At 40.4% G+C, this 27,640-nt stretch overlaps 1 protein-coding gene across 1 annotated transcript in view; it reads right to left on the minus strand.

Annotated features, from left to right (window-relative positions):
- MYH15 (myosin heavy chain 15) overlaps positions 1–27,640 on the minus strand; it is a 153,146-nt gene that overhangs the window by 100,364 nt on the left and 25,142 nt on the right. The window contains exons 10-12 of the mRNA XM_078352276.1: positions 25,063–25,166; positions 23,412–23,550; positions 6,929–7,051 (exon numbers count right to left, since the gene is read on the minus strand). Of these exons, the coding sequence (XP_078208402.1) occupies positions 6,929–7,051; positions 23,412–23,550; positions 25,063–25,166 (366 nt within the window). The remainder of the gene's footprint in view (positions 1–6,928; positions 7,052–23,411; positions 23,551–25,062; positions 25,167–27,640) is intronic.

A 27,640-nucleotide genomic window follows, 5' to 3' on the forward strand; every position in this document is an offset into this window, starting at 1 on the left:
GGAAGGAAGGAAGGAAGGAGGGAGGGAGGGAGGGAGGGAGGGAGGGAGGGAGGGAGGAGGGAGGGAGGGAGGGAGGGAAGAAGGAAGGAAGGAAGGAAGGAAGGAAGGAAGGAAGGAGGGAGGGAGGGAGGGAGGGAGGGAGGAAGGAGGGAGGGAGGGAGGGAAGAAGGAAGGAAGGAAGGAAGGAAGGAAGGAAGGAAGGAAGGAAGGAAGGAGGGAGGGAGGGAGGGAGGGAGGGAGGGAGGGAGGGAGGAAGCAAGCAGGGAGGGAGGAAGAGAAAGAGAGAAAAAAAGAGAGAGAGAAAGGGAGGGAGGGAAAGAAAAAGAGAGAAGGAGGGAGGGAGAGAGGGAGGGAGGAAGGAAGCAAGCAAGCAGGGAGGGAGGAAGAGAAAGAGAGAGAAAGAAAGAGAGAAAGAAAGGGTGGGAGGGAAAGAAAAAGAGAGAAGGAAGGAAGGAGGGAGGGAGGGAGGGAGGAAGCAAGCAAGCAGGGAGGGAGGAAGAGAAAGAGAGAAAGAAAGAGAGAGAGAAAGGGTGGGAGGGAAAGAAAAAGAGAGGAAGGAGGAAGCAAGCAAGCAGGGAGGGAGGAAGAGAAAGAGAGAGAAAGAAAGAGAGAGAGAGAAAGGGAGGGAGGGAAAGAAAAAGAGAGAAGGAAGGAAGGAGGGAGGGAGGGAGGGAGGGAGGGAGGGAGGGAGGGAGGGAGGAAGCAAGCAAGCAGGGAGGGAGGAAGAGAAAGAGAGAGAAAGAAAGAGAGAGAAAGGGAGGGAGGGAAAGAAAAAGAGAGAAGGAAGGAGGGAGGGAGAGAGGGAGGAAGCAAGCAAGCAGGGAGGGAGGAAGAGAAAGAGAGAAAGGGAGGGAGGGAAAGAAAAAGAGAGAAGGAAGGAAGGAGGGAGGGAGGGAGGAAAAGAAAGAGAAAGAAAAGAAAGAAGAGAGGAGGAAAAGGAAGGAAGGAAAGAAAAGAAAGAAGAGAGAGAGAAAAAAAGAAAGAGAAGGGAGGAAGGGAGGGAGGGAGGAAGAGAAAGAGAGAGAAAGAAAAGAAAAAGATAAAAAGAAAGAAAGAAACACTTTGGGAGGCCGAGGCGGGTGGATCGCGAGGTCAAGAGATCAAGACCATCCTGGTCAACATGGTGAAACCCCGTCTCTACTAAAAATACAAAAAACTAGCTGGGCATGGTGGCGTGTGCCTGTAATCCCAGCTACTCAGGAGGCTGAGGCAGGAGAATTGCCTGAACCCAGGAGGCGGAGGTTGCGGTGAGCCGAGATCACGCCATTGCACTCCAGCCTGGGTAACAAGAGCGAAACTCTGTCTCAAAAAAAAAAAGGAAAGAGAGAGGGAGGGAGAGAGAGGAAAATGAAAGAAAGAAGGAAGAGAGAGAGAAAGAAAAACGAAGGAGAAAGGGAAAGGGAAGGAAGGAAGGAAGAAAGGGAGGGAGGGAGGGAGGGAAAAAAAGAGGGAAAAGAGAGGAAAAAAGTAGGGAAGGAGGGAAAGAAGAAACGGAGATGGGTAGGAGAAAGGAGTAAGCTACCCTGGTGCCACCTTATGAAAACACAGATGAGAGGAATCAGATTCCTATTATTAAAGGACTAACTAGCCCAGGGTACGGTGTGGAGATGTGCTCCTAAGCCTTGCTATTCAAAGTGTGACCCTAAGCCCAGCAGCAGCATTGCCTGGCAGTTTATTAAGACTCTCTCCTCCACCAAACATTAGTGAGGCTCCTCCGACCTGCCTTTAGCCTGACTAGCCCAGCTGCAGGAAGAAGTCTGCTGAATTTCTCCATTGAAATCCCCTCATCGTTCATCTCTGATTAAGTTCCTCATCCCTCACCTTTGATGTATATGTTCTTGGCCTGCCTTAGCAAGAATCCTGTTAGGTCAGTTTAAAAAAAATCCTCCTACCCCCTACCGTTAGTAATTTTCCAACCACGGATCCCCTCCCTCTGGTCTTGTGTTATAAATCCCCACTTATCCTGGTTGTATTTGCAGCTGAGCACAATATCTCTCCCCTGTTGCCATATATATATTGAAGCAGTCCTGAATAAAGTCTTCCTTACCATTTTAACAAGTTTCGAAATGTTTTCAATACCATGCACAATAGTTTGAAAAGCAGTGGTATAGTACACTAGCGACTTCTAATCCCTAACCTTTGTTCTGCTCCTGCTGCAGCTGCTAATGAGTTGGGTAAGCTCTGGCAAGTGACCTAATCTTTCTAGAAAGCAGCATCTTCATCTGAAAAACACCCTTGAAGGGTCTTCCTAGCCTTGGCTTCCAAATCTTTATTATATTAGTTCCCAGTGTTGCTCTCAACAACCTGGACAGAGAATAGCCATTTGGTGCATCATTCTGACTCAGATTCTCCTACTGTAAAGCTGAGGCTGCCTTTTCCTTCCCTGGAGGGGTGTGGCAAAAGTTCTAAAGTAACCACTGGGGAGAGAGAGCTCCAACCTTTGTGCCTGGATGATGCTTTACGACTGCAGATCCTGCTTCATAACTCTAAAGCACTACTATAGTAGCAGGTTTCTGACATTCTCCAAGGAGGAGAGAATTTTCGCTGGCCATTCTCCAAACCTGGAAACAGAACGTGCTCCAAGCACTTAGCATTTAAAACAGGCCTATCACATCCATCCTTCTGCCCAGGAGAGAGCACGCAGCAGGAGCCAGTTGGTGTCTGGTGGTGATTTAGTTATGAGTCACCGACTCCCTGATCAGTTATCTTGAGTCATTTCCACGGTAATCCATAAGCCGGATGGCATCAGAGATTTTCATTATCAGCATGAGGAGCACACACGTACAAATAAAGCACCAAAAATGATTTTCATCCTCTTTAACAGCGAAGAACTCACTCTGTCTACAGCAGTCACAGAGGCTATAAAAAGAACATGACTAAGTTGCTCACCCTCTTTTAATTCCCTAAATACTTGACAAGTGGGAGTGGGAGAGACACTGTTAGGTCAGGTGTGGCGAGCGGTGGGGAAACACAGGGAGAAAGCCTGGAGGTGTGGGCAGAAGGAGAAATGGATGGTAAAGGTCTACGGAATGAATTCATGAAGCAGATCAATATGCTACTCACTAATTAGTCATTTTCATCATTTTCTGTCCAATGAAGAGGGTATAAGGTGGCTAAATCTATACTTCCACTTTTCAGGGTTTAAATGGATCCATTTCTTAGCTTTTTGTAAAATAACCTCACAAGGCCGGGCGTGGTGGCTCATGCCTATAATCCCAGCACTTTGGGAGGCCGAGGCAGGTGGATCACGAGGTCAAGAGATCGAGACCATCCTGGTCAACATGGTGAAATCCCGTCTCTACTAAAAATACAAAAATTAGCTGGGCATGGTGGTACACGCCTGTAATCCCAGCTACTCAGGAGGCTGAGGCAGGAGAATTGCCTGAACCCAGGAGGCGGAGGTTGCGGTGAGTCGAGATTGTGCCATTGCACTCCAGCCTGGGTAACAAGAGCGAAACTCCGTCTCAAAACAACAAAAACAAAATAAAATAAAATAAAATAACCTCACAGAAGACTTTGGTTACTGAGGGCAATAGTGCGTGATAGAAAACAACAGAAAAAAACAAAGTCAAATAGTTAATTTTTTTTTTTTAGACAGAGTGTTGCTCTGTTGCACTCCAGGCTGGAGTATGATGGTGCGATCCCGGCTCACCGCAACCTCCACCTCCCAGGTTCAAGTGATTCTCCTGCCTCAGCCTCCTAAGTAGCTGGGATTACAGGCACACGCCACTACGCCTGGCTAATTTTTGGTATTTTTAGTAGAAATGAGGTTTCACCATGTTGCCCAGGCTGGTCTCGAACTCCTGACCTCAGGTGATCCATCCGCCTTGGCCTCCCGAAGTGCTGAGATTACAGGTATGAGTCACTGTGCCCAGCCAAAATTTTTAACTATACTGATCCCTGCCTTTCCCATCTGTAAAATAAGAATAATGAAATATGCATAGCTCAGGGTTTTTGTGACACATCCAATGAGACAGAGGATGTGAACTGATGGAGCACGTTCGACACTTAGTATCCAATCAATGTTGATCCTCCCTTTCCCACTCTTTTTCTGCTTTTCTCACTTCCTCATCCTTACCCCAGTATTTACTTACTAGATGTGTCACCTTGAGTGGTCAATCTTTCTAAGGGTCATTATCTTTAGCCGTAAAATGAAAATAGTAAGATCTACTTCACAGGCTTGTTATTAGATTAAATGAGATAATCCATACAAAGCACTTGGTATTTCACCTACAGTTAGACTCAGTGGATATTATTATTATTGTTTGGTTATTATTAATCATAAAGTAACATATTTCTAGTTGAAATAGTTAGAAATATCATGGAATCATAAAATACTAGACCTGAAGACCCTTAGTTCTTGGTAGTCATTAGTCATATATAGAGGTTTTTGCCTTGGGGTGATATCTCCCCAAAGGAGGAATGCATTTGGAGATGCGAGTGGCATTTTCTAGTTGTCACTGTGACTAAGAATGCAACTGGCATTTAGTTACCTGGGGGCCAGGAATCCCAAACATCTACAATGTGCAGGACACTCTTGTCCATAAATAATTGTCCCATCGTAAATGCCAATTACCATGGAGAAACAAAGTTGTTCAACCACTTCCCTGGGGGCTCAGAGATGAAGATAATTATCCACGGTAACAGAGTTGGTAGCATTATAACTAGAAGTAAATTTTGTATAGAACGTTAGCACCAAACATGTTTCCCATCTTTTGCAATTGTCATGAACAGAGCATACATGTCTCTATTTTTAGCAGGGGCAATTGTCTCTACAAAATCAGTAAAATTCCCAAGGAAAAAAAAAAGCCTTAGAGTGTGCTTTCTTACTGTGTCTCCAGGAGAGAGCCAAAGAGGAGGATTGTTTAATTTTAATGTTCAATAATAATAGATGAGTTTGTTTCACTGGTCCTGTTACAGTAAAGGCTGGAGTCCTTACCAGGATGCTGTGTTCTTAGTCCCTCAGAGCACAATATTAGAGAGCCAAAGCCTTGATCTCAGCCTTCCTCTGGGTTCATTCGTTTTATTATATATTTTTCTGCTTTTATTATTATTTTAATTGACAAATAATTATATATATTTATGAGGTACAGTATTTTTGACATATGTATACAATGTGGTAATGATCAAATTGGGGTTATCAGCACATCTATACCTCAAACGTTGATCATTTCTTTATCTTAGAAACATTCAAAATCTGCTCCTCTACTATTCAGCCCCGTTAGTTTTACTCAGAGGAAAACCGTGTATAAAATAGCACGTCAGGCATGTACGTTGTGGTGAATGTCTAAGAGGGCACAAAACTGCTGAGAAACAGCTCCGTTATGTGTCCTGCTGACCACGATTCAAGTTTAGCTCAATGTAGTCTATTTTAACTCGTGTGGAGCATTTACTGCTTACAGGGTGTTGTTTTAGATGCTTGGGGTACCAAGGTGAAGTAGATATAGCCCATGCCTCAAAGAGGTTAGAAGACAAAAATGTTAGCAGATTACTTCAATATAGTATAGTTAGTATTATAGTAGAGGTAGAATTATACATTTATAGAGTAAGCTAAATTAATAAATTGATTTTGATTACTCACGTGTTTTAAATAACATAGACACATCAGTTACCTTAATATACTAAGGGAAACACATCTAGTCATTACATATAAGATGACTGTCTTAAATCATGAATTTGTACATTTGTCTGTCTTTCAAAGTTAGGGCATATGCTGAATAAGACAATCAGTGTCACCTGAGTACTAGCTATATATCCCTTGGAATGTTAGTCAACATTCCCTTCGCCTCAGTTGTCTCAACTAGAAAAATACATAAAGTACGCATTTCTGCCCTACTTAGCTCTGAGTATTGCTATAAGAATAGAAGGCAATAATACCTGCGGATGCTTTATTCATACTATATATGACACCATTTGCTCTTTCCAGAAAGGCTACATTTCCCAGCCCCCTTTCATAGCTCAGGGTATTATCTGACTAATTCTTACCAATGGAATGTTAGTGAAAGTGACATTACTTCTAGCCCAAGCAGTTACAGGTGGTTGTACTTTCTCTACAAATTATTTTTCTCCTTGTGCAGTCACTTTGGGGGCCATGTGTCCCAGATGGCATAGAACTACACAGAACTACAAAAGAACTACATAGAACTACAAAATGGAGAAGGCTGTATACTCTGTATTGGGCTTGATGTAAAAAATATTTTGTTGTCACTGAGATTTTAGTGTGTATGCATTACTGCAGCCCAGGTTATCTCATACTGACCCTTACACGTTACAGATATAAATTATTATTTTTGAAACATACCAGCATACTTCGATGGTCTCATTATCCAGTGGCCCTGGGAATATTTGCTGCATTAAGGCAAAGCCTCAGAGAATGTGTTATTCTATCGCTATAACCTTTGCCACTGTAACGTTGTCCCAGATGCTAACCCTAACCTACATGACCTTCCACCTCTCATTTCTGTTTTCAATACCCACCTCCCTTCAAATACTGGTTTTTAGCATATGTCCCAAAACTATTTCTTAACTAATGTGTCCCATGTGTCTTTTATGCCAAAGGAATCAATATGCCAAATACATGAGGCATGCCAATTTGCCAATTTTATCCATGTGAGGAATGAACAGCTTTGAGAGCTTCCTCGCTGGATGACCAAGATGTTGATCACAACAAGTGAAGGGTTTGCCTTCACCCGTAAAGACACTTGCTACCTAAGGGACACTTTCACAATGTATGTTTCAGACAAGAGCATTTACTGTGCCATGCATCACAAGTAAACACATTTGGAACACTCATCCCAGTAGTTTGTTTTTTTTTTTTTAATAGAAGCTTCAATTATTTCAAATGTCCTTCACATTGAAAAATATATAAGTACAATATATATACAATTACTGGACGATCATAGAATAATAATGCTCTTTAAATATCAACTTACCTGTTCTATAGTTTGACTTCTGGTAACATATTCATTGCCAACTTTGATTCTAGGATGGATCAAGCCCTTTATCAACTCAGAGGAGTTAATGCCCATAAGGAAAGCAGCTTTGTCAGCATCTGGTCATCAGAAATAAAAGAAGAAAAGAAAACAGAGAGGTAAACCCTGTAAAAATTCATTTCATTACAGCCAAACTAACTCCACAGAGGTCAGCAAGACGGTGTGTTTAGATCGATGCGGGAAGGTAGACGGTAGTTTTCAAATAAGTGCCTGAATCCTAAAAGTTTAAAGAAATCTATTTCTTGGAAATGCAAGTCAAAGTCACATTGAAATGCCACTTCATCAGTTTGTTGGCATTAATGAAAAAGAAAATATAATGTCACTTCACACCCACTAGAATGACTATAATCAAAAAGGCAGACAAAAACAAGTGTTGGCAAGGATGTAGGAAAATCTGAACCCTCATGCACTGTGGGTGGGAATGCAAAATGGTGTGCTGTTGCCGTGAGAAACAGTTTGGCAGTTACTCTGAAGTTAAACATAGATCCGTTAGAACCCAGCAATTCGACTCTTAGGTACACACGGCGAGAAACGAAAACACACGTTCACACAAAAAATTGTATGCAGAAGTTTCTAGCAGCATTATTCACAATAGTCAAAAGGTGGAGAAAAGTGAAATATCCATCACGGATGGATGGATAAATAAAATATGGTATACTCATATAATAGGATATCGCTCAGTCATTTTACAAAATGAAGCATTGATGTGTGCTGACACGTGACTGAAACTTGGAAACATGCTGAGTGAAAGGAGTCAGACACAAAAAGCCACATATTGTAGGGTTCCATCTCTATGAACTGTTCAGAACAAACAAATCGTAAGGACAGACAGTCGATTCCAATAGTTGCTACTAAGAGTTTCTTTTGGCCAGGCATGGTGGCTCCTGCCTGTAATCACAGCACTTTGGGAGGCCGAGGTGAGTGGGTCACCTGAGGTCAGGAGTTCGAGACCAGCCTGTTCAAAATGGTGAAATCCTGTCTCTACAAAAAGTACAAAAATTAGCCGGCATGGTGGTGTGCACCTTTAGTCCCAGCTACTTGGGAGGCTGAGACAGGAGAATTGCTTGAACCTGGGAGGTAGAAGTTGCAGTGAGCCAAGATCATGCCACTGCATTCCAGCTTTCGTGACAGAGCAAGACTCTGTCTCAATTTAAAAAAAAAAAAAAATTGTTAAGGTTTATATTTGGCCGGGCGCGGTGGCTCAAGCCTGTAATCCCAGCACTTTGGGAGGCCGAGGTGGGTGGATCATGAGGTCAAGAGATCAAGACCATCCTGGTCAACATGGTGAATCCCCGTCTCTACTAAAAATACAAAAAATTAGCTGGGCATGGTGGCACGTGCCTGTAATCCCAGCTGCTCGGGAGGCTGAGGCAGGAGAATTGTCTGAACCCAGGAGGTGGAGGTTGCGGTGAGCCGAGATCGTGCCATTGCACTCCAGCCTGGGTAACAAGAGCGAAACTCCGTCTCAAAAAAAAAAAAAAAAAAAAAAGGTTTATTTTCTTGATAAAGTATTCTGTAATTAGATAGTGGTGATTGCACAACCTTGAGAAAATACTAAAACCCAATAACTATGCAGTTTAAAAGGGTGAATATTATGGTATGTCAATCTTCTAAAAGAGGACTAGTATCAAAAAATAGATTATTTAAAAAATTCAGATGTAATTTGCCTGAAGGACATGGAAAATGCCATCTTTATTATTTGTCTGTTTTCTCCTTTTCTGTATGTACTTGTGGATTCTTTCCACAAAACACAGACTCGGGCCATGTCATCTGATAATTATAGACAAGCACCAATCAACAGAAGCCAGGACATTCGCCAGTTATCTGTAAAACACCCTCCCTTTCCCTGCAAAGTCTCTGTTTACTCCGTAGTGCCCTCTGCCATCCAACAATAATATTTACACCCCACAAAACTGTTTTCTAAAACACTTCCATTTCCTACAGAAGTGGAGAATAAGTATTCGCAGAAGGAAAAGTATTATCAGAAGGAAAAATGACACAGGCAAAACTTTATAAACATATTTCAAGTTGTAGATTATTTCAGTAACCAAACAAAATAAATGTTTCACACATCTGAAACCTCCGTTTTCTATTATAAATGAATTTGGAGATATGCTACTATCTCTGACATCCTTCTATTGAATAATGTCTTATAATAGAAGATAATGCAGCCTTCCTTTAATTCACTAAAGAAAAAAATGCAACTTTTCCTGAGCAATAATCACAAACAGAAAATAAAAACAAAATACAATTAGAGAGCTCTATCTCGTCTGCATTAGCAATATCAATTTCTTTTTCAAAGTCTTTAAAATGTTTACAGAGGCTTAAAATGTTTGAAATGTTTGATTTGCTTATAAACTCAAATCAATATATATTATACATACATTGCTACAAGCTACATACCTACTTTAAGTTAGTTTATTTGCACTGATAATAGCCTGAGTACTTGGTTGCTATGAAACCTTTCAAAACACAAAGCCTACTTGGAAAAATAAATGAAAATCAAAGGTAGAACAGACACGCTCATCCTATGCTGAAATGCGCCTGCTGGCCGGGCGCGGTGGCTCAAGCCTGTAATCCCAGCACTTTGGGAGACCGAGACGGGTGGATCACGAGGTCGAGAGATCGAGACCATCCTGGTCAACATGGTGAAACCCCGTGTCTACTAAAGATACAAAAAATTAGCTGGGCATGGTGGCATGTGCCTGTAATCTCAGCTACTCAGGAGGCTGAGGCAGGAGAATTGCCTGAACCCAGGAGGCAGAGGTTGCAGTGAGCCGAGATCGCGCCATTGCACTCCAGCCTGGGTAACAAGAGTGAAACTCTGTCTCAAAAAAAAAAAAGAAACAAAGAAAGAAAAAAAAAAAAGAAAAAAGAGATGCACCTGCTAAGAGTACCAGGTCTGTAGGCAAAAGCTTGATAATTTCAAGCTGAGGATCCAGTATGTCAGATCATAGACTTTTGGAACTAGACAAGATTTCATAGAGTGTTTAATCCATTGTGAAAATATTTCAAAGATGGGAAGAAATACAATGTGCCTGGTTAATCCAAGTGGAGATGAACAGTAACCAACAATGTGAAAAACAATTTTCCAGTATCTGTCCAGATTTTTTTAAAAAAAGAGAAACACATTTGTTTTTTCTAAGCTTTGGAAACATGCAGAGGGCTAATACACGTAATAATGGTCTCCAAGTATAGTTTCCCACACCAAGAGCCTACATATATCCTCTTTCCAGTATTAAGCACAGTCCTTTGAGTCTATTTTTATCCATGAACAAAAGAAACTCTAATTCTCTCAGGAGTATCCCACCTTAAGCTTAACAGAAATAGCATCTAACATTACAGGATTATTTTTTCACTTACTCCAAAGATAGTTGCATATCTACAGATGGGACTAGTGTGCCCTGGATTTGCTCCAGAGATTTACGTTACGCATCACATATGCTCTCTGTTTATTTTGTGTTTTGGGCCAGGTCAGGAGAAACCATAGAGGTCATCATGTTCCAAAAAGTACATGACTTTATTTGCACTAAACATTTACAGCTTACAACCAAGATGACAATAACGTAAATCTATGAATAAACACCCATCTGACATTCAGGAGCTACTACTGTAAAGGCAGCAATGTGTATAAATATATTTTAATCATATTCCCAAATAGGCTTTATGAAATTCCCACCAATAAGCATGAGTTCCTTCAGGACCTTGTGAATAAACCCATGGATTTTAATTAGGCTGCATGATCTTACCTGGGAGAGGTAACATTTAGCTAGAGCGGTGATTCTCAAGCATCAGTGTGTTTTGGAATGGCCTGGAGAGCTCATCAGAGATTGAAACAACAGGCTCCCTGAAGCAGGTCAGGGCTGGGCCTCTCTAGTTTTACCATGTTACCCAGGTGATTCTGATACATATAAAAGTTTAAGAACAAAGTCATTATTGCAGTAGTTTACAACTTTGACTGCACACTGAGGTCCCTAGCAAGTTGTAAAAACAAACGCCTGAAATTCACCCACAGAAATCTGGCTTATCTGGCTTCGGTAAGACCTAAGCTTCAGGACTATAAAAGTTCCCCAGTGGTTCTGGTGAGCAGTCAAGTTTGCAAACTCCTGTCTAGAGAATAGTAGCCAGATTTGGTAAGTTCATTTTGAAATCAGGAAGATGGAAAGAACAAGGTAAGACTTCACCTGAAAATAGGTAAAAAGGTAGAGAAATCCAAAAAGCAATTGTTTCCAAATTTAAAATTCTATCCTAGTTCAGTCCCATCTGCAAATAACCAGATATAGAAGAATGAAACAAAACCCAGTTTTGTTAGTCTACAGGGGTTATGATAATGACATTAATCTCTTTTATGGAAGGTTATAATGCAATTTTTGAGCTGTTCATATTTCATTAATTTATTAAACAACGTTTACTGGGCATTTGCTATATGTAAGCCCTGATGCTAGATAATGTAATAAGAAGATAAACAAGGCAAAACTCCCTGGCATCAAGAAATTATCATCTCTGAGAGTAAATAAAATACAGGAAAAAAACAGTATGTCAGTAAAACAACTGCATAAGAGACACAGAATCAAGTATCACAAAAGTGTGAAGTAGGGGCTTCTGGACTGCATGACTGGGGAAGGATTAAAAAAGAAACAACGTTCAATCTGAGCCTTGAAGGATGACAAGGGTTTTTGTAAGCAAATATGGGAGCACAAGAGTTTCCATAACAATCAACAACATGACTTGAAGCCACAGGCACTGAAGAATACAAGGTATGGTCAAAGAAGAGGTTATAACCCAAATGGATTGGTCTACGATGCCAGGGGGTGAGTGATAAACTGAGAAAAGTGGGTGATTTCTGATTGCAAAAGACATCTAATGCCCCTATACTTTATGAAAGAATGGAGAAATGCTAAAGGAGCTGTAAGCAGAGAAATGGCATAATTAGAGTCATGCCTTCAAATGCTTAATTTTGGAAATGTGCAAGACAGACAAGAGTAGGAAGAGTTTAAAAGTACAGAGAGTGAACTCATTGCAGAATGCCGACGTGTGAGATGCTGAGGCTCCAAACTGGTAATGAGGAAGGGAAAAGAGAGACTGAGAAACATGACCAGGATGTTTCCAGCCTGAGAAGCAGAGAAAAGAACAATACTGTAAATATGAATAGAAATGCCAACAGGAAGACATCACTGGGGGAAAGAAGACGATGGACTCTTAGCCATGCAGAGTTTAGGGTACTAGAAAATATACAGCTGAGAGTCGGTAACGTGGAGTTGGAACGCAAGAAAGAGGCAAAAGCTGAGATGCCCCTTTGGGTTTGGGTGCCCTTCCTCCTTCCAACCTCTTCTCCATCTGTCCAGCTCCTTCAATTCCTTCCTAAATAATTAACTGGGAGAAATTTCCCAACACTTAATATATTAAGAACCCTTAGAATTAAAGAAAAATTCAACACCTCCATTTTTAAAATGAGCTGGAGGTAGAAGCATACTGAAAAAAACTGAGTATCCAGTAAGATGCTTAAGTTAATTATGGTACATCCGTACCATGGAATACGTTGTAGCCATCTAAAAAGATATTACAGAAAAGACAAAAGATACATACAATTTGGTTTAAAAAACTAGTATAAAACAACATGTATATAATCATATATATATATATGTAATATATATATGTAATATATATATATATTACATATATATATATATGTAATATATATATATATGTAATATATATATATTACATATATATATATATGTAATATATATATATATGTAATATATATATATTACATATATATATATATGTAATATATATATATATGTAATATATATATATATATTTTTTTTTTTTTTTTTGAGACGGAGTTTCGCTCTTGTTACCCAGGCTGGAGTGCAATGGCGCGATCTCGGCTCACCGCAACCTCCACCTCCTGGGTTCAGGCAATTCTCCTGCCTCAGCCTCCCGAGTAGCTGGGATTACAGGCACGTGCCACCACGCCCAGCTATGATCATATATTTTTATTTTAAAAAGTTTTACGTCCATATTCAACTAGAAAATCACATTAAAAATATGTCCTTTGGTATTCACTGTGATTGTCCCTGAGTAGGTAGGATTCACATAACAAATAATTATCCATTACTGTGTGCCAGGCACATTTTATAACCTGGACATATAGCGAGGAACACACCACATTAGGTCCCCACTCTTACAAAGTGCACATCTGGTGGAGATTGAGGGGTGGAGGCAAGGACACTCAGTAAAAACCAGCAGTATAAATAACACGAAGAAAGATATTTAGCGTAGGGGATAGTGGTAGAGGTAACTAAAGAAGGCTTTTCTAATAAGGTAACATCTGAGAAGTTACTTTAATAAGTGAGGGAGTAAGGCATGAGAACAGGCGAAAAGTTCCAGGCAGAAGGAGGAGCTAATGAAAACAGCCCTGCAATAGGAGGGCTTACATGCTCTGGAAACAACCAAGAGCCAGGACATATCCATGGAGGGAAACCAGACAACAGAAGGTGGCAGATTTCACTACCAATGGGAGGGATTAGAGAGAGAAAGAAGTATCGGTTGGTGCAAACGTAATTGTGGTTTCTGCCATTAAAAGTAAAGACAAAAACTGCAATTACGTTTGCACCAACCTAATATCATAGAGGTTAAGGAAGCTGTGACAGGGACGTGGGGTTTTATTTGGAGTAAGGGAGCCATTGTTGAGTTTAGAGCAGAGGCAGGACATGGCAGGACAAGGGCTGACTGACACTGTGAAAGGACCGACACTAGCTTCTGGGTGCAGAGCTATCCATCTATCCATCATAGCAAGGATGCAGGCAGGGAGATTAGGAAGGAGGCTGTGGCAATAATCTGGTAGAGATGTTGGCTCGGGCTAGGTGGTGGCCGTGGACATGGCCATGGTGATAAGTCGTGAGCTGTTGGATGTATTTGAAAGGTAGGGATGATGAAAAAGAGAGGAGTCCAGGATGATTCTGAGATTTGAGTCAGGGCAACTGGGAGAACCTAGCTGACATTTATGAAGAAGACCAAGTGATGAAGAGTTGGCAGTAAAGGCAGGGTGGGATGAAGAGTTCAGTTGTATTCATGTTGAGTTTGAGATGGTCACCAAAGAAATGAGTATAGAAAGGGAAGAGAAAAGATTCAAGAGTTGTGCCCAGAGCAGCCCTAGAGCAGTTAGCGGTGGGGAAGATGTGGAAGCTCCATGGAAGAACGTGAGAAAGAGTAAAAAGGGAGAGCTAATGAGATTACGTACTTTATTTGCTCATTTGTGTTTTCTGATTTATTAATAAGCATGCCTTGTTTTGTAATAATAATAATTCTTTGAGAACAACCTTCATTTTAAAGCATGGAAAAAGCAAACAGGATGGCAAAAGTAAAATTCGATGCCATGAAAGCATGTATGAATAGGTTACCATGTAAGATGTTTGTAACGTCTTCATTGCACATTCCCTCCCTTCATTCACATCTGTGCTGTGTCTTCTCTGAGGGAATTTCTGACCATCCTATCTACAACAACCCTGTATCCTATTATTCTTTATTTCTTTAAACTCTGCTTTACTTTCTTTTCGTATGGAACTTGTTATATATTTGTGCATTTATTGTCTAACTCCCACACTAGTCCAGACAGGGACAGTATCTCGTTCACAGGTGTATCCGTAGCATCAAGAAGAGTCCCTGGCACAGACTAGCCTCAAAAATGATTTGTTGTCCAACAGGCCTGGCGTGGTGGTTCACGCCTGTAATCGGAGCACTTTGGGAGGCCAAGGTGGATGGATCACTTAAGATCAGAAGTTTGAGACCAGCCTGGCCAATATGGTGAAACCCCATCTCTACTAAAAATGGAAAAATTAGCTCAGTGTAGTGCTGCACCTATAATCCCAGCTACTTGTGAGGCTGAGGAACAAGAATCACTGAACCTGGGAAGTGGAGGTTGCAGTGACCCAAGACTTCCCCTTGTACTCCAGCCTAAGCCACAGAGCAAGACTCTGTCTCAAAAAAGAATCATATATTTGTCGAGCAACAAAAAAAAAAACCCAATTTTTTAAATGGGCAAAGGACTTAAACAGACATTTCTCAAAAGATATACAAATGGCCAACAAGCACATGAAAGGATGTTTAACATCACCAACCATCAGAGAAATGCAAATTAAAACCACAAAGAGATACTACTTTATACCCATAAAGATGGCCATTATAAAAAACAAAACAAAAAATACCTTAGGGATTGCTGGCAAGATGGCCAAATAGGAACAGCTCCAGCACGCAGCCCCCAGTGAGAGCAACACAGAAGGTGGGTGATTTCTGCATTTCCAACTGAGTGACACCTGGAATGGCAGTGAGACAGAACTGTTCACTCCCCTAAAAAGGGGGGTGAAGCTAGGGAGCCAAGTGATCTGGCTCAGCAGGTCCCACCCCCACGAAGACCAATAAGCTAAGATCCATTGGCTTGAAATTCTCGCAGCCACCACAGCAATCTGAGCTCAAACTGGGACTTTTGAGCTTGGTGATGGGAGGGGTGTCCACCATTGCTGACGCTCAAGTAGGTGATTTTAACCTCACCTGTGTAAACAAAGTCACTGGGAAGTTTACACAGCAACTGGGTGGAACCCATAGCGGCTCAGTAAGACCTCTGCAGGCAAACTGTGTCACTAGACTCCCTCCTCACTGGGCAGGGCATCTCTGAAAAAAGGCAGCAACCTGTCAGGGAATTATAAATAAAGGCCCCACCTTCCTGGGACAGAGCCCCTGGGACAAGGGGTGGTTGTGCGTACAGCTTCAGCAGACTTAAACATCCCTGCCTGGCAGCTCTGAAGAGAGCAGCAGATTTCCCAGCACAGCATGCGAGCTCTGATAAGGAACAGTCAAGTGGCTCCCTGACCCCCGTGTATCCTGACTGGGAGATACCTCCCAGCAGAGGCTGACCGACACCTCATACAGGAGAGCTCTGGCTGGCATCTGGCAGGTACCTTTCTGAGATTAAGCTACCAGAGGAAGGAATAGGCAGCAATCTTTGCTGTTCTGCAGCCCCTGCTGGTGATTCCTAGGCAAGCAGGATCTGGAGTGGACCTCTAGCCAACTCCAGCAGACCTGCAGCAGAGGGGCCTGACTGTTAGAAAAAAAAACTAACAAATAGAAGGAAGTAGTTTCAACATCAACAAAGGACGTCCACTCCCATCCAAAAGTCAACAACTTCAAAGACCAAGGGTATATAAATCCACAAAGATAGAAAGAAACCAGCACAAAAAGGCTAAAAAACCCAAAAACCAGAACACATCTTCTCCTTTGAGGAATCACAACTCCTCACCAGCAAGGGAACAAAACTGGATGGAGAATGAGTTTGACAAATTGACAGAAGCAGGCTTCAGAAGGTGGGTAATAACAGACTTCTCTGAGCTAAAGGAGCATTTTCTACCCCAATGCAAGGAAATTAAGAACCTTGAAAAAAGGTTAGACGAAATGCTAACTAGAATAACCAGCATAGAGCAGAACATAAATGACCTGATGGAGCTGAAAAACACAGCACGAGAACTTTGTGAAGTATATACAAGTTACAATAGCCAAAATGATCATGTGGAAGAAAGAATATCAGAGATCGAAGATCAGCTCAGTAAAATAAAGTGAGAAGACAAGATTAGAGAAAAAAGAATGAAAAGAAATGAACAAAGCCTCCAAGAAATATGGGACTATGTGAAAAAAACAAATCAACCTTTCATCAGTGTACCTGAAAGTGACAGGGAGAATAAAACCAAGTTGGAAAACACTCTTCAGAACATTATCCAGGAGAACTTCCTCAACCTGGCAAGACAGGCCAACATTCAAATTCAGGAAATACAGTGAACACCACAAAGATACTCCTCAAGAAGAGCAAGACATATAATTGTCAGATTCACCAGGATTGAAATGAAGGAAAAATCGCTAAGGGCAGCCAGAGAGAAAGGTCAGGTTACCCACAAAGGGAAGCCCATCAGACTCACACCAGCTCTCTCAGCAGAAACCCTACAAGCCAGAAGAGAGCAGGGGCTAATATTCAACATCCTTAAAGAAAATAATTTTTACCCCAGAATTTCATATCTAGCCGAACTAAGCTTCATAAGTGAAGGAGAAATAAAATCTTCTATGGACAAGCAACTGCTGAGAGATTTTATAACCACCAGGCCTGCCTTACAAGAGCTCCTGAAGGAAGCACTAAACATGGAAAGGAACAACCAATACCAGCCACTCCAAAAACATACCAAATTGTAAAGACCATCAATGCTATGAAGAAAATGCATCAACTAACGGGCAAAACAACCAGCTAGTATCATAATGTCAGGATAAAATCCACACATTACAATATTAACTTTAAAGGTAAATGGGCTAAATGTCCCAATTTAAAAGACACAGACTGGAAAATTGGATAAAGAGTCAAGACCCATCAGTGTGCTGTGTTCAGGAGACCCACGTTGAAAGACACACACAGGCTCAAAATAAAGGGATGGAGGAATATTTGCCAAACAAATGGAAAGCAAAATAAAAGCAGGGGTTGCAATTGTGGTCTCTAATAAAACAGACTTTAAACCAACAAAGATCAAAAAAGACAAAGAAGGGCATTACATAATGGTAAAGGGATCTATGCAACAAGAAGAGCTGACTATCCAAAATATATATGCACCCAATACAGGAGCACCCAGATTCATAAAGCAAGTTCTTCAAGACCTATAAACAGACTTAGACTCCCACACCATAATAATACAGTGGGAAACTGTAACACCCCACTGTCAATATTAGACAGATCAATGAGACAAAAAAATTAATAGGATATCCAGGACTTGAAATCAGATCTGAACCAAGTGGACCTAATAGACATCTACAGAACTCTCCACCCCAAATCCACAGAATATATGTTCTTCTCAGCACCACATTGCACTTATTCTAAAATTGACCACATAATTGGAAGTAAAACACTCCTCAGTGAATGCAAAAGAATGGAAATCATATCAAACAGTCTCTCAGACCACAGTGCAATCAAATTAGAACTCAGGATTAAGAAACTCACTCAAAACTGCACAACTACATGGAAACTGAACAATCTGCTTCTGAGTGACTACTGAATGAATAATGAAATGAAGGCAGAAATAAAGATTTTTTCAAAACTAATGAGAATGAAGACACAATGTACCAGAATATCTGGGACACATTTTAAGCAGTGAGTAGACAGAAATTTATAGTACCAAATGCCCACAAGAGAAAGGAGGAAAGATCTAAAATCGACACCCTAATGTCACGATTAAAAGAACTAGAGGAGCAAGAACAAAAAAATTCAAAAGGTAGCAGAAGACAAGAAATAACTAAGATCAAAGCAGAACTGAAGGAAACAGACACAAAAAAAACCTTCAAAAAATCAATGAATTCAGGAGCTGGTTTTTTGAAAAGATCAACAAAATAGATACACTGCTAGCCAGACTAATAAAGAAGAAAAGAGAGAAGAATCAAATAGATGCAATAAAATATGATGAAGGGATATCACCAGTTATCCCACAGAAATACAAACTACCATCAGAGAATACTATAAACATCTCTATGCAAATAAACCTGATAATCTAGAAGAAACAGATAAATTTCTGGACACTTACACCCTCCAAAGAGTAAACCAGGAGGAAGTCAAATCCCTGAATAGACCAATAACAAGGTCTGAAATTGAGGCAGCAATTAATAGCCTACCAACTAAAACAAGTCCAGGACCAGATGGGTCACAGCCCAATTCTACCAGAGGTACAAAGAGGAGCTGGTACCATTTGAAACTATTCCAAACAATAGAAAAAGAGGGACTCCTCCCTAACTCATTTTATGAGACCAAAAACATCCTGATACCAAAACCTGGCAGAGACGCAACAAAAAAAGAAAATTTCAGGCCAATATCCATGATGAACATCAATATGAAAATCCTCAATAAAATACTGGCAAACTGAATTCAACAGCATATCAAAAAGCTTATCAATCACAATCAGGTTGGCTTCATCCCTGGGACACAAGGCTGGTTCAACATATGCAAATCAATAAATATAATACATCACATAAACAGAACCAATGACAAAAACCACGTGATCATCTCAATGGATGCAGAAAAGGCCTTCAAAAAAATTCAGCAGCTCTTTATGCTAAAATCTCTCAATAAACTAGGTATCAATGGAACATATCTCAAAATAATAAGAGCTATTCATGATAAACCCACAACCAATATCATACTGAATGGGCAAAAACTGGAAGCATTGCCTTTGAAAATCAGCACAAGACAAGGATACCATACCCTCTCTCACCATTCCTATTCAACATGGTATTGGAAGTTCTGGCCAGGGCAATCAGGCAAGAAAAAGAAATAAAGGATATTCAATTAGGAAAAGAGGAAGTCAAACGGTCTGTATTTGCAGATGACATGATTGTATATTTAGAAGACCCCATTGTCTCAGCCCAAAATCTCCTTAAGCTAATAAGCAACTTCAGCAAAGTCTCAGAATACAAAATCAATGTGCAAAAATCACAAGCATTCCTATACACCAATAACAGACAAACAGAGAGCCAAATCATGAGGGAACTCCCATTCACAATTGCTACAAAGAGAATAAAATACCTAGGAATACAACTCACAAGGGATGTGAAGGACCTCTTCAAGGAGAACTACAAACCACTGCTCAAGGAAATAAGAGAGGACTCAAACAGACAGAAAAATATTCCATGCTCATGGTTAGGAAGAATCAGTATCTTGAAAATGGCCATACCGCCCAAAGTAATCAATGCTATTCCCATCAAGCTACTATTGAGTTTCTTCACAGAATTTAAAAAAATACACCTTAAATTTCATATGGAACCAAAAAACAGACAGCATAGCAAAAAAAAAAAAAAAAAAGGCCAGCATCACACTAACTTACTTCAAACTATGATATACTACAAGGCTACCATAATCAAAACAGCAAAACCAGCATGGTACTGGTACCAAAAGAGAGATATATAGACCACTGGAACAGAACAGAGTCCTCATAAATAACGCCACACATCTGCAACCATCTTATCTTTGACAAACCTGACAAAAACATGCAATGGGAAAAGGATTCCTTATTTAACAAATGGTGTTGGGAAAACTGGCTAGGCATAAGCAGAAAGCTGAAACTGGATCCCTTCCTTATACATTATACAAAAATTAATTCAAGATTGATTAAAGATTTAAATGTAAGATCTAACACTATTAAAATGCTAGAAGAAAACCTAGGCAATACCATTTGGGACTAAGTGTGGGCAAAGATTTCATGACTGAAACACCAAAAGTAACGGCAACAAAAGCCAAAATTGACAAATGGAATCTAATCAAACTAAAGAGCTTTGGCACTGCAAAAGAAACCACCATTAGAGTGAACTGGCAACCAACACACAGGGAAAAATTTTTGCAATCTACTTATCTGACAAAGGGCTAATATCCAGAATGTACAAGGAACTTAAATAAATATACAAGAAAGAAACAAACAACTCCATCAAAAAGTGGATGAAGGATATAAACAGACACTTCTCAAAAGAAGACATTTATGCAGCCAACAAACATGGAAAAAAGCTCATCATCACTGAACATTAGAGAAATGCAAATCAAAACCACATTGAAATACCATCTCACACCAGTTAGAATGTGATCATTAAAAAATCAGGAGACAACAAATGATGGAGAGGATGTGGAGAAATAGGAACACTTTTACACTGCTGGTGGGAGGGTAAATTAGTTCAACCATCGTGGAAGACAGTGTGGTGACTCCTCAAGGATCTAGAAATAGAAATTCCATTTGACCCAGCAATCCCATTACTGGGTATATACCTAAAGGATTATAAATCATTATAGTATAAAGACATATGCACATGTATGTTTATTGCAGCACTGTTCACAATAGCTTGGAACAAACCCAAATGCCTATCAATGATAGACTGGATAAAGAAAAGGTGGCACATATACACCATGGAATACTATGCAGCCATAAAAAAGAATGAGTTAATGTTGTTTGCAGGGACATGGGTGAAAATGGAAACCATCATTCTCAGCAAACTGACACAAGAACAGAAAACCAAACACCACATGTTCTTACTCATAAGTGGGTGCTGAACAATGAGAACACACAAATACAGGGAGGGGAACATCACACACTGGGGTCTGGGGGTGGGAGGCTAGGGGAGGAATAGCAGGGGTTGGGTGATTGGGGAGGGATAGCATTAGGAGAAATAGTAATGTAGATGATGGGGCGATGGATGCAGCAAACCACCACCATGGCACATGTATACCTATGTAACAATCCTGCATGATCTGCACATGTATCCCAGAACTTAAAGTATAATAAATAAATTTTTAAAAATAGCAAAGACTTGGAACCAAATGCCAATCAATGATAGACTGGAAAAAGAAAATGTGGCACATACACACCATGGAATACTATGCAGCCATAAAAAAGGATGAGTTCATGTCCTTTGCAGGAACATGGATGAAGCTGGAAACCATCATTCTCAGCAAATTGACACAAGAACAGAAAACCAAACACCATATGTTCTCACTTATAAGTGGGTGTTGAACAATGAGAACACACAGACACAGGGAGGGGAACATCACACACCAGGGCCTGTTGGAAGGTGGGGGGCTAGGGTAGGGATAACAGAGGGGTGAGGCTGGGGGGGATAGCGTTAGGAGAAATACCTAATGTAGATGATGGGGTGATGGATGCAGCAAAGCACCATGGCATATGTTTACTTATGTAACAAACCTGCAGGATCTGCACATGTACCCTAGATCTTAATGGATAATAATAATTAAAAAACAAAACAGAAAACAACAACTGTTTTCATAGATATGAAGAAATTGGAAACTTCGTGCATTGCTGGTGAAAATATAAAGAGGTACACTGTGGAAAACAATATGATGGTTCCTAAAAAATAGAATTGCCATTCATTCTAGCAATTCCACTTCTAGGTATATACACAAATGAATCGAAAGCAGAGACTCAAACAGATCTAATTTACCAACATTCATAGCACCATTACTCACAATAGCCAAAGAGTAGAAGCAATCAAGTGTCCATAGATTGATGAAAAGATATGCATACACTGGAATATTATTTAGCCTTAAAAAGGAATGAAATTCTGTTACAACATTGATGAACCTTGAAGACCTTATGCTAAGTAAAATAAGCCAGATACAAAAGGTCAAATATTGTATAATTATACTTACATAAAGTGCCTAGAGTCAGAAAGTAAAATAGTGGTTACCAGGAGTATGGAAAAGGGATAATGGGGAGTTTTGGTTTAATGAGTGCATAGCTTACTCAGGTTGACATGATGAAAAGTTCTGGCAATGGATAACATTGCTAATTACACAACAATGTGAATGTTCTTCACATCACTGAGCTGTACATACAAACATGACTAAAACTGTAAACTGTATGTTATGTATATTTTATACATTAAAAATGTAAAATTAAAATTATTTGTTGAAAGAATTGAATGAATGTGTTTTCTCTTTTCATTTCAGTTGAAAGGAATTTTAATATTAAATGTAATAACTGCTTTCTTCCTTTCATAATTGTGGGGATTTCTTTCAATGATCATTCTAGACAGATCATTCATTGTAAGGTGCCTCAAATCTTTCTGGTAAGCAGATAACAATACAGATTTGTTAAATGTGAAGGGGAAGTAAAGCCTCCTGGTCTCACCCCTGTGAGTTAGTTACTTACTGCTGAAATTCCAAAGGCCTTAGTTCACATTTCCGTTATATCACTTAATACGTTTTGTCATAATTTGTTTATTTTTTTAATATTAATTTATTTTTTTAGAGATTGAATCTCGCTCTGTCACTGAGGCTGGAGTGCAGTGATGCGATCTAGGGTCACTGCAACCCCCGCCTCCCTGGTTCCAGCGATTCTCACGGCTCAGCCTCCTGAGTAGATGGGATTATAGGTGTACACCAGCACACCTGGCTAATTTTTTGTATTTTTAGTAGAGACAGGGTTTTTCTATATTGGCCAGGCTGGTTTGAACTCCTGGCCTCAAGTGATCCATCTGCCTCGGCCTCCCAAAGTGCTGGGATTACAAGTGTGAGCCACAATGTCCAGCCATAATTTGCTCCTTTCTCTCATTTTTCTCAATAATCTATGTGCTAATGGCAGACTGTGTCTTAATCAATTAGCTTTCACCCAAGTTTAGCAAATTGACTCTATCATCAATAATTATTGAGGAGTGCTTCTTATTCTGTGATAGAAGGATTCTACTTTAGAATGGTAGTTGACAGAACCATTTTTGAAGAGCAGCAGTCAAGGGAGACACTATTGATTAATTTCAAGAGGTGAGGTTAACTGCAAGGAAAAGGGGAGCAGGCCTGGGGCCAGGGATTTGAAGTATATGCCGTGTCTTCAAAGTAATTCTTACTTTCTGTGCCATCTGCCTCCAGTTGCTCTTCTCCAGGTTTCTGTTTAAATTTCATGTTTCCAAAGTGCATGATGGCCCCAGTGAGTTTATAGCATCCATACTTCTCATCAGGAAGAAAGCCCAAGATGTCCATGGCTTGCTGTAAAAAGAGAAACAGATGGCCCTGTCTTCATTTGCCTAATGGCTGCAGTGTGCACCTCACCCCCACTGTGTTCCACCTCAGGCTGTGGGCTGAAGGGAATGAGACAGACAGCTTTGTTCAAAGCAATGCAAATCAGCCCTGTCGGCACTTGGTCACCCACAGTCTGCTCATTCCTTTAAATGAGAATTAGGAAGGCCCAGGACTAGGTTTGTTTAGTTCCAGTAGTTTTATAACTTTCCTTCAATGCTCTGCCCCTCTCTTGTTCCTTCCCACAACAGATCAATTACTGGCTATATGAGGTCCATTATTTTGCCTTTCGTGGGCAGAAAGCACCATATCGGCTGGGTTGCTTATTTCTGTGGTCCCACATGTTCTCCTGACTTTATTCCAGAGCAGACACATTTCAAAGACGATGAAAGGAAATGTTTAAGAAAAGCCACCTCCCCATAAAACTGCAGCCTAAGAATCCGCTGCACAAGATGTGCATTCTCATCCTCTCCAGGAGGGAAAAAATCGGTACAATCTTTCTGTGGTTAATTTAGAATGCGTACCAAGAGACTATAAAAACATTCATAATCCTTAGTATTTTCACATCTAGGAATTTAGCATAAGGGGAATCTGGTATACAGAAAAAGTGTTTAGCCACAAAGACATTCACCTTAGCGGGGGTGAAAAAACAAACCAGAAAACCGTGAGTCTAACACTAGGAGAATAGCTCAATGAACAACAGGACCGATGGAATCTTGAGTTTCCACTTAAATGTTTGCAAAGAGTTCCTAATGATACCTGAAATGCTTAAACGATTAAACTGAGAAAGCAAATTCTTTTTTTTTTTTTTTTTTTTTTTTGAGACGAAGTTTCACTCTTGTTACCCAGGCTGGAGTTCAATGGCGGGATCTGGGCTCACCGCAACCTCCGCCTCCTGGGTTCAGCCAATTCTCCTGCCTCAGCCTCCTGAGTATCTGGTATTACAGGTGTGCACCACTGTGCCCAGCTAATTTTTTGTATTTTTAGTAGAGACGGGGTTTCACCATGTCGAGCAGGATGGTCTCAATCTCTTGACCTCGTGATCCACCTGCCTTGGCCTCCCAAAGTGCTGGGATTACAGGCGTGCGCCACCATGCCTGGCCTAAGAAAGCAAATTCTATATGCCAACTGTATATGCAGCATAACTGCAGTCTTTGGTAAGAAAACAAAAAACAGCAACATGACCATACAAAAGCAGCTGCAAATAGATACAAACAGACCAAAGACTATAAAGATACACATAAAATTAGAGATGTTTGCCATTGGGTTGAAATATCTTTCTATTTTTGAAAACTTCCAAGTTACTATATTGGCAATGTGGAGTTTTCTCATGAGTAAGCAAACTTTGGACAGAAGGAGCCCTTCACCCCTAGCGGAAGCAAGGCCATTTCTCCAGATCCCCGAAGAACAGAACTCTCAAGTGCTGTCTTTCATTTCTCATTGCCATGACCAGATTTTGCTTTGACAAATAACAGGCCTTACTTCTGTGGCCAGCAATTCCTCAGCGTCGTCCAGGCTCTCCACAGTAACTACTCCACAGGAGCAAACGTGAAAGTCGGAGGGGTCTGCAGACACCAGGAGCATGTCTATAGCGGGAAAACCATTCATTAAACAGCTTAAAGAAATCCGCAAGCCTTAGAAAATAATTGAACAATATTCACAGTTTACTCTTACAGCCTATATCATACTTGTAAGCAAACCAAAATAAAATCCATATTTTAGACCCAAACGTCTACAGTCAATGTTTGCCCTCCATTAACTTGTCGGTCATGTAACCATGCCTCCCCAGAGACGACAGGCTGGCAAAATTCAATTACAGCAGTTTCAATGGGTGCAAAAAACAAAAACAAAACCAGATAATGTGTGTTGGCAAAACTTTGAAAACAGGAATTTGGCCTAGATTTATGGCTAAGGGCTGGAGGACATAAGTATTTTGTAAAATTACAAGCAGAACAGACCTGAGCTTCAAAAGCTAGGAAGCAGCCAGGCGCTGGGGTCGGCGCTCGGGGATCATGAGCAGGGTAACCCTGTCACATCACATCCTTGCTATTGGGGAGCTGAGTCTGTCTTTCAAGGGATTCATAAATCAGCTGCTGTGTTCAGTGCAGCACCCTGATATGTCTAGGAGTCGTGACGTGATTCCTTAGCCAGGAAACATCACGCAGACTGAAGCAGAGGCAGGCTGTCAGCCGCACCCATCAACTGACTTGGCACAATCACGTTAACCTCTCACTGCTCAACACTTGCTCCCAATGAAGTTTTTTTGAGCTGATCTTATTTTTCTATTTATTGCTCAGTGAAGTGAAAATTGGTTATCTTAAACCTCGTATTTCAGAAATGAAGAAATTAGGCTACATAAATGTTCCTAGCAGCTTTGTCAGAAAACAAGTCAAATGTCCATCTGCAGTTGAATGGGTTTACAAACTGTTGTATATCCATGCAGTGGATGGTTATTCAGCAAACGAAGGGATGACCTATGAACACATGCCGGAAATGGAAGAATTTTAAAATAATTAATGCTGGGGGAAATAAGTCTGACAAGAAGAATATGTACGTTATAATTTTGTCTTTAAACATTCTAGGAAATGCAAACTAATCTATGGTGACAGGAAACATATTAGCGGTTGCTTAGGGACAAAGGCTGGGAGATGAGGGTTGCAAGGAAGGAGAAGGGCAGGTGGAGGTGTTATAAAAGATTCAAGGACACTGTTGAAAGTATATATGCATTATCTTCATTGTGGTGATGGTTTCATACACATCCATAATATGCTAACGTTTATCTGTTGCATACTTAAAACATGTGCAGTGTACTTTAGGTGATAAGTACTTCAATAAATTTATTTTATAAAACTTTAAAAATAAAAAGCAAGAGGCCTAGCTTAAATCAAGCGGAAGGTGAATAATATATGCATTTTTTTTTTTTTTTTTTTTTTTTTTTTTGAGATGGAGTTTAGCTCTTGTTACCCAGGCTGGAGTGCAATGGCGCGATCTCGGCTCGCCACAACCTCCGCCTCCTGGGTTCAGGCGATTCTCCTGCCTCAGCCTCCTGAGTAGCTGGGATTACAGGCACGCGCCAGCATGCCCAGCTAATTTTTTGTATTTTTAGTAGAGACGGGGTCTCACCATGTTGACCAAGATGGTCTTGAGCTCTTGACCTTGTGATCCACCCGCCTCGGCCTCCCAAAGTGCTGGGATTACAGGCTTGAGCCACAGCACCCGGCCTATTTGTAGTTTTTTGAGGAATCTTCATACCATTTTTCTTTCTTTCTTTTTTTTTTGAAAGGAAAAAAAGGAGAGAAGGAGAGGAAGAAAGAGGAAGAAAAAGAGGGAGAGAGAACGGGAATATTGCTTTATTCTAAAAATGGGTATTAATAATGGCTGATCAACATTTTGTATATTTAAAGTGGATAATGTATATTTTGTGTATTTAAAATGGAGAGCTCTATAAATATTTATTAAGTTTACTTGCTCCGGATCTGAGTTCAAGTCCCGGATATCTTTATTAATTTTCTGTCTCGTTAAGTCTAAATCTGTCTATGTATCTGGGTGTTAGGATCGTTAGCTCTTATTGTTGCATTGATCCTTTTACCACTGTATCTTTGTTGCTTTGAAATCTATTTTATCAAATGTGAGAATTGCAACTCCTGCTTTTCGTTTATTTATTTATTTTTGTTCTCCATTTGGTTGGTAAATTTTTCTCCATCCCTTTGTTTTGAGTCTTTGTGTATCCTTGCATGTGAAATGGGTCTGGATGTAGCATACCGTTGGGTTTTGGCTGTATCTTTTGATTGGGGGATTTAGTCGATTTAAATTTAGGGTTACTGCCATTTGATGTTAACTGGCTGTTTTATCCATTCGTTGATGTAAATTCATGTTTATGTGGATGCTCTTTACTTTTTGGTATATTTTTAGAAAGGCTCATACTGGTTGTTCCTTTCTATGTGTAATGCTTCATACCATTTTTCATAATGGCTTTAATAATGTACAATGGTGAACAAGTGTTCCCTTTCCTTCACATCCTTGCCAATATTTATTATCTCTTGACTTCTGATAGCAGCCA

Source organism: Callithrix jacchus, chromosome 15, assembly GCF_049354715.1.
Source record: "Callithrix jacchus isolate 240 chromosome 15, calJac240_pri, whole genome shotgun sequence".
Lineage (NCBI taxonomy): Eukaryota > Metazoa > Chordata > Mammalia > Primates > Cebidae > Callithrix > Callithrix jacchus.